The sequence below is a fragment of the Elephantulus edwardii genome, unplaced genomic scaffold (genome assembly GCF_000299155.1).
Source record: "Elephantulus edwardii isolate Elephantulus edwardi_28Jun2011 unplaced genomic scaffold, EleEdw1.0 scaffold00120, whole genome shotgun sequence".
NCBI lineage: Eukaryota > Metazoa > Chordata > Mammalia > Macroscelidea > Macroscelididae > Elephantulus > Elephantulus edwardii.
The window spans coordinates 4,608,813-4,617,112 of record NW_006399870.1 but is presented as its reverse complement, the minus strand read 5'-3'; the positions used below and the strand labels follow the sequence as shown (position 1 = coordinate 4,617,112).

At 46.7% G+C, this 8,300-nt stretch overlaps 1 protein-coding gene across 1 annotated transcript in view; it reads right to left on the bottom strand.

The window, feature by feature from the left end:
- The window catches only part of IGSF9B (immunoglobulin superfamily, member 9B), a 58,304-nt gene extending 56,923 nt beyond the window's left edge, over nt 1–1,381 (bottom strand). The window contains exon 1 of the mRNA XM_006892816.1: nt 1,318–1,381. Coding sequence (XP_006892878.1) covers nt 1,318–1,381 — 64 coding nt within the window. The remainder of the gene's footprint in view (nt 1–1,317) is intronic.
- Nucleotides 1,382–8,300: the final 6,919 nt, after the last annotated feature.

Sequence of the window (8,300 nt, the reverse complement as noted above, 5' to 3'; positions counted from 1 at the left end):
ACACACACACACACACACACACACACACACACACATTCAGACAAGGTGACCCAGTACAGGCACCTCCTGCCGGCCACTCTCCTCTCGCGCCGCGGGGAGTGGGTTCTCTGGTTGAAGGGTCCTCCCTATTGGCTCCCACCCACGCACCGCTTCTCCCCTGCAGCCGTGGCTGGTGTCTGCGCTCTAGTGACCTAGAGCTCAGACTCGCGGCATCTTCAGGCTCCGCTCCAAATACCATACTTGAGTCCAGAGCTGGGATGCCATCCAGAGGCTTCTAGGTCGCTTTGCTATGCTCCACAGCAATGCTCAGGAGCTCATGCACGCATCACCCAATTTCCTGGCTTCTTCCCACAGCCCCAGCCTCTCATCACTCATTGCGGCGGAATGAGAACTTGGAGCTGACCCCTTCATTGGGTTTCTCCAAAGCAACGGGGAGGTGACTGCCGATCTTGCTCCCACGGAGCCGCTCATGGATTCGAACAACCACAGAGGCGCGCGCAGTCTAACTCCCTACGGACTACGCCACCAGAGCTCCTTTCACCAGTTTAGAAAGGGATGAAGGGAAAAAGCAACACCCCATCATTGCAAAGCGCTCCAGCAAAGGGAATCCCCCGCTGCCGCCCAGCCCGCAGTAAGGAACCTCAGGTCTCCTCAACTGCGGCTCTTTCCCAGGGAACTTCGGTTTGGCTGTGGCCCAGATGCAGCTAAGATAGGCAGTGCAGTGCGCGTTCCTAGCCAAGAGAGAAAACCGACGCTTCTCGGATCCAGCTGCGGGACCCTCTGGTTTAGAGAGCTCTCCTCCTCTCTCGGGATTCCGTCAGCCCCCCATGCCAAAGCAACAAGGCAACCCGACTCCAAACTGCTGTGCGGTGCTCAGGCAAAAGAACCAAGGTGCCAAGCTGAACACCACCTGTCCCCTAACAAGGGTGAGAAGAGTTGAAGCGCTCCCGCTGCGCGGACAAAAGCCGGAGCTCCCAATCACTACCAGCTGCCCGCGAGCCCTGGCAGAGGCCGCGAGCCCACTTTCCAGAGGCAGGGACGCTCTCACGCTAGGTGCAATGGCTCCACCCGCCAACCACAGCCCAGAGGGCCAACAGCTAAGAAACGCAACTGGACGCTGCAGGGCATCCCGCCCTAAACGCCTTGGGCACCAGCCTGGCCGCCGTCCCCGCAGTGCCCGGGGCGCGCCACCCTGCACGCGAAGTGGCGGCGGCGGGCCAGGCGCAGCGCTCCACCCGGGGACCGGGGCCAGGAGCACGAAGGACCGGAGACCAGCGGTAGGGCGTGGGCAGCGGAACGCGCTGCACTTCAACTCACCTTGAGCGGCCAGCCCTCTGGTGCTGATCACACTTGCTATCAAAGTGGCCACATACCAAATCATAGTACTATCGCCCGCCAGCCCCGAGCGTCATCCTATCTCAGGAGCCCTCCTGCTCCCTCAAGACCGCTCATGCCGGGAACCGGCGCGCTGCAGGAAGCCCGGACGTCCTGCACGTCCCCTGCGCTAGTGATCCTGCAGCCCAGGCTCCGCGCTCCTGCAGCCTCAGCGAGCGCAGCCTCCCGGGCCCGGCAGCAGCGGTACAGATAGCTGCACCTGCGCTACGAGCGCGGACAGAGCTAGCGAGCCCGGGTGAAGCCTAGCGGGCCGGGCTCTTCGAGCCCGCCTCCAGCTGTCGGCTATTGGTCAACTATGCTAAGGTTTTGGAGTCTATTGGCTTTGACGTCTGTCGGTCGCGCTGCGCAGGAGGCGAGCCCCGTTTCAAGGTGCGTTGACGTGTGGCTAGCACAGAGCCGCAGAATCATGCGCACTGCTGGGGAGAAGGCGCTTTAGCGTTCTGTTCTGTTCTGTTCTGTTCTCCGGTCATACTGCATGGAAGTTTCTGAGAATGGAAATGGTAGCTTCTCTGGGGTTTTCCTGAAACCCTGGGAGCTTCACTAAGCCTGAGAGATCTGAGAAGACCTAGCCCCCGCCTACTCAAGAAAACCCAACATCCGGTTTTCAGCTGGCAAAAAGCAGTTCCCTTGAGAACGCTGCTGATTCAGTAAGGGGAAGCCCTGGAATGGGCAGCATGGGAAAGCTGGGGAATGTCCTTTGCTACAGATCTTTACAAAAAGGTCACAGACTTCCTCCTCCACCCCTATCCCTTCCATGCATAGACACTCTTCCCTCAGAACGCCCCCCACCCTGAGCATGATGTCAAGGCGGCTCCATCCCCGCTGATGGCAGGGAGATGACTAAAATGACCTCTGAGAGTCTTGAGATTTAGGATGAGTCATTGACTCAGCTGCAGGAGTCCCACAGCCCCCGTCTGGTAAAACACTACCACCCTCAGTGCAGGTCATCGTTGCTCAATTTTGAGTAATAAAAGTGTTTTCCCCTCCTCATATGCATGACTCTTCGCCTACCCACCTTACTCATAGCCCATTTTAGCAATATGAAACCGAGATGGAGCCTGGAAACAGTTTGGGGCTCTTAGATAGTGGGGTCCCAGAAAGAGGAATGAGGCTACTTATCCTACAGAGGAAGATAGATAAAACCTCTGTACCCTCGCTTCTCTTTATCCCTTCCCCCCAGTACAGTTGTATTTGCAGAAGACATAATTGAATGCCATGGAAACATATACTACAAATCACCTCACACCAGCAGCCTGAGGCTGCAGTGGAGATGCTTGTTCTTTCAAGGAGGGAAGGCAGTCAAGAGAATAACACTACTCCCTGAGATGGGCTGTTGGCCAAGGAAGGGAAACACAAGGAAAGCATAGGAATTTTTGGTTTGGGTTGTTTTTGGTTTGCTGTTTTGGGTTTTTTTTTTGTTGGTTTTTTTTTTTTTTAAGTACTCATTAGCCACAAAGTCCTGACTTTGAAATGAAGCTCAAAAAAACCCCAAGATGACTTGATTCTGGGAACACACAGACATGGACACAAACTCCATGTCCTAAAGCAGCCTTGAACACTAGAATGCCATAGCCTTCCCTGAAATCTGAACCCTTTTAACTCACTACAGCAGGAGAAGAACTTCTGGGACTCCAAGCTGTGCAGCAAACACATTGGTAGGTGGGGGTAAAGGAAAATGGCTCCTATCAGACCCACTTACTCCACTTCATACAAGCACATCCAAGATTGATAACTATGGGGAAAGTGTTCTGTGAGTCTTTGCCTTAAGTCACTTTCCTTGCTAAGATGCCTTAATTGATAATAAAGAGTGGGTTGGCAACTCTCTGATGCACTTACTCGCTACCATCATGCCCAATTACAACAGCACCTAAAACACATATATTCGTACATACTTTTTTGGTGTATGCATCCTGGAACACACACTTTCGTAGGGGCTATAAATCCCAACTGGAGTCTATTTGCAAAGCTCCTTCCAAATCACTAAGCAGATGTCTACAAACCCTACTTTCTAGGTCTTTTCAGGGTTAAAGTTGTTCTTGTTATGTGCCGTCGAGTCAGAACTGAATCATGAGCATCTAGCAGGTTTTCAAAGGCTGTAAAACACATTGGAGGAGATTGCCCATCTTTATTCCTCAGAGCTGCAGGTGGACTTAAACCACAAGAGAGACTCCACCTTTGTATTAGCAGCATCACTTCATAAGGACCATCAGAGCTCACTCTGACTGGAAGATGTAAGAAATAATAAAAGAGCTTAAGAGCAAAAGTTGCATTGTTGTTATTGTTGTTAAGTGCCACCTAATCACCTGTGACTCTTAGCAACCCTACGTACAAGAGCCCTAAACCCTGCTTTATCCTGTGCCAATCTCACTGTCTCTGACACACCTACCCCAACTACCCCACTCACTGAATCAATCCACCTCATTGATGGTCTTCCTTTCCTGTGCTGTCCCTCCACCCTCCCAAGCCTGGCATCCTTCTACAAGGATTGGTTCCTACTTAAAACAAGTCCAAAGTATGTCAGACAAAGCTTCAGAATCCTTGCCTCCAAGGAGCAGGCTGATTTAACCCTCTCGAGGACAAACCTGTTTGTTTTCTTAGTGTTCCATGGTATATTCAATACTTTTCTCCAACACCACAGCTCAAAGGCATCAATTCTCCTTCTATCATCCCTAGTCATTGTCCAGCTCTCTGATGCATAGCAATTGCTTACAAGGACCATGGACTGTATCAGGCACACTTTTCAGTACTTTGAAGAGGTCTTGAACAGTAGACCTTCCCATCGCAATACATCTTTTGATTTCCTGGCTGCTGGTGCCAAGAGTGTTGACTGTGGAGCAAAGCAAACTAAAACAGTTAACAGTCTCAATCTCTTCACCATCCATCATGATGCCAATTGGCCCAGTGGTGAGAATGATGGTTTTCTTGATATTGAGCCTCAATCCATAATGAAGACTGCATTCCTTGACCTTCTGCAGCAAGTGCTTCAGGTCCTCCTCGGTTTCAGCAAGCAGGGTTGTGTCATCTACATAACACTGACTGATGAGTCTTCCTCCAATCCTGGTGCCACATTTTTCCTCATACAGCCCAGACTCCTGGATAATCTGTTCTGCAAATAGATTGAAAAGGTATGGGGAATAGGACAAATCCTTGGCATATACCCTTCCCAATTTTGAACCATACAATGTTTTCTTGCTCTGTTCTGATGACTGCCTCCTGCTCCAAGTATAGGTTTTGCATTAGAACGATCAAGTGTTTGGGGATTCCCATTCCTCTTAGAGTTAGCCACAGTTTATTGCGATCCACACAGTCAAATGCCTTTGCATAGTCAATGAAACACAGATAGACATTCCTCTGGTATTCCCTACTTTCAACCAAGATCCATCTAACATTAGCTATGATATCCTTAGTACCATGACCCCTTCTAAACCCAGCCTGGACTTCTGGTAGTTCTTTGTTGATGTGCTGTTCCAGTCATTTTTTGATAATCTGCACCAGAATCTTGCTTGCATGTGATATTAACGATATTGTTTGGTAATTTCCACACTCTGTTGGGTCACCTTTCTTTGGAACAGGAACAAATCTAGATATCTTCCAGTCAGTTGACCAAGTGGTTGTTCTCCAGATTTCTTGACACAATTTGGTGAGCACATCTAGGGCAGTGTCTGCTAGATGAAATAGGTCAATTTGTATACCATCAATTCCTGGAGTCTTATTTTTTGTCAATTCTTTCAAAGCAGCTTGAACTTCTTCCTTCAGCACCATAGGCTCTTGCTCATATATTGTTTCATGAAATTCTTCTGTGTTTGCCAATTCCTTTTGATACAATGACTCTGTATACTCTTTTCATTTTCTTTTAATACTTCCTGGATCATTTAATATTCTGCCCAAAGCATCCTTAAGTATTGCAGTTCTAGGCTTGAATTTATTCTTCAGTTCTTTGAGCTTAAGAAATGCTGAGCCAGTTCAGCCCTTTTGGTTTTCTGACTCCAGCTCCTTGCATTTAAAGTTACCATCTATTGTTGGTAGGTGCAGGTGAGCCACCTCCAACTATAGTGGTCAAAGCCTCGTCCTATCTTCACCATCTTCTTAATTTCCAGTTCAGTATTGCAGTCACCATATCCACCCATTTCACGGAAGGTTTTCCTCTCCTTTATCGACCCTCTACTTTTTTAAGCATAATGTCTTTTCAAAGGACTGGTACATCCTAACATCAAGCCAAAAGTATATGAGATGAAGTTTCACCATTCTTTTGTAGAGGAGGACAAATTTCTTCTGAATGAGACTATTAGATACAATGGAACAAGATGGTGAACACAGAGAGAAAATAGGAGAAAACAGATAAAATGGGGGAAATTAGCATTATCAGGCATGACATAATAACATTGCAGGTAAGGAATCGGAGCAGTTGAATATTAACCTCTTGGCATATGATTGAGCTCTGAACACAAGAAGGGTAGCACCCCCTCCCTGGCATGGACAAATATAATTTAGTACTCTAAGTAAGCATAGTTACAAACCTGGTTCTTTTCCAAAGGAAACAGCCCACTGTGGAAAAAATGCAAACCACTTCTATGAGTATCTCTTAGGTATGCCTGATTAGTCATCAATAACCTTAATAAATGCAGTTATCTATCTAGGAACATTGTGTATATCAGCTATGGTAATGTTTGTCAAATATTCCTAACCTTACCTAAGTGGGTACTTTTTGGAAATATAAAATGCTAGCATTGTTGTTGCTGTTATGTGCCATTGAGTTACCTGTGACTCATAGTGACTCTATGTATTCTATGTACAACAGCTCTGAACCCTGCTCTATCTTGAGCCAATTTCATTGTCTCTGACACACCTACTCTCATTACTCCAGTTACTGTATTAATCCACCGCATCCAGGGTCTTCCTCTCTTGCTTTGTCTCTCTGATTTCCAAGCATGATGTCCCTCTCCAAGGACTTGTCCCTCCTAGCAACATACCCAAAGTATGTCAGATGGAGCTCCAAAATCCTTGCCTCCAAGGTTTTTATGAATGAATATTATTAATGATGGAAAAACTACTCATAGCAACTACCCACACAACTCCATAAACCCCTGGGGGACAAATAAGAAAGATGGCTGACAGAGAAGGGAAATATCTTTTTTTCCTCTTCTCATATCAACTGAGTAATTATGACCCCAAAACACTCTTCCCTAACATCTTTCACTTTCCTCATTGGTCCCTGAAGACTTCTTTGTAGAATCTAGATTAGAAAGTTGTTGGAACAGCTGTCAGTAAGAAAAAGAGACAGCTCTAGGCCAAAAAATGTTATCAAAAAGGAACACGAAAGAGCATGTTAGGTATTTAGACATTTAGAGAATCGTGTACCTGTCTTACAGTATAACAGACTATCCCAAAATGTAGTGACAGAGGACAGCAGAGTCATTTGTTTCTTCACAAATCTTTTACTTGGGCAGGACTTGATAAGGGCAGTTCTTATTATGACATCAGTTTAACTCAAGAGTGGAGATTGCTCACTTACATGACTAGTAAGTTGATAGTGACTGCTGGTCATGGTTGTAGGCAAAACCCCCAATTTCTTTCTACACAAGTTGCCTAGGAGCTACTTAGGCTTCCTCACAGCATTGTGGCTGTGTTCCACGAACTAGCATCTGAGTAGAACAAAGCAGAAAATGTCTCCATATTGACAGACACACAATATCATTTCTTCCACAGTCAAAACCACCCCACTTTTGAGGGAGATCATGTTGATATCCACCTCTTACCAAGTGTAGTGTCAGCATATTGTAAGGAGTGCCCGTGGAGTGGAAGATAATGAAGAAGCAATTTTATAGTAATATAATTGGCCTTTTTTGTTTTTCTTGTTATGTGCCATCAAGTCGCCTGCGACTCATAGTGACCCTATGTACAACAGCCCTAAATCCTGCTCTATCCTGTGCCAATCTTCTTGCCTCTGACACACCCATCCCCATGACCCCAGACACTGAATCAATTCATCTCATCAAAGGTCTTCCCCTCCTGTGCTGTCCCTCCACCCTCCCAAGCATGACGTCTCTCTCCAAAGACTGGTCCCTCCTTGCAATATGTCCAGACGAAGTTTCGGAGTTCTTGACTCCAAGGAACAGCCTGGTTTCACCTTCTCTAGGATAAACCTATTTGTTTTCTTAGCAGTCCATGTTATATTCAATACTCTTCTTAGAAGTATACAGAAAATGAGGTAAAAATGCATCCTACAGAAATATTATCTAAAAATAAAGAATTTTACAGAGAGCTGCAGGAGCTTAGAATTTTCTCACTTTAATGCAAGTCGCTACCACCAGGCCCAGGCACAAAAGTTTGTGCTCCTCACTCTCTAAACATGTTGCTGTCCAGAGTGCTCCCTCAGTTCAATCATGGAGAAGCTTCATCTCACAAACTTTGGGCATGTTGCTAGGATAAGCAATTCCTGAAGAAGGGCATCATGCTTGGAAAAGTAGAAGGATGGCAAAAGAGAGGAAGACTTTCAACCAGGTGGACTGACACAGTGACTGTAGCAATAGGCTCAGTGTGTCAGAGATTGTGAGGTTGGCACAGGATAGAACAGGCCTCAGATCTGTTATTCATAGGGTTATTAGAAGTCATACTCAACTCTACAGCAGCTAAAACAACAAACAATACCCTCAAGTCAGAATCAACTCATAGCTCACCATCCAGCAGGCTTTTGGAATTTGTAAGTCAAATGAGAAGAGACTGTCCATTTTTCTCCCTCAAAGACACAAGTGGATTCAAACCCTTACCTTTGGTTGACAACTCAGTTATTTATCGACTCAGTCACTAGACCTCCCTCATAAAAATACAGTCGTCTTGTAAAGCAAATCCCTTGAATAAGTGCTGCATAGTGTAGTGGTGTATTCTCTCACCACCTACTCTGGTCA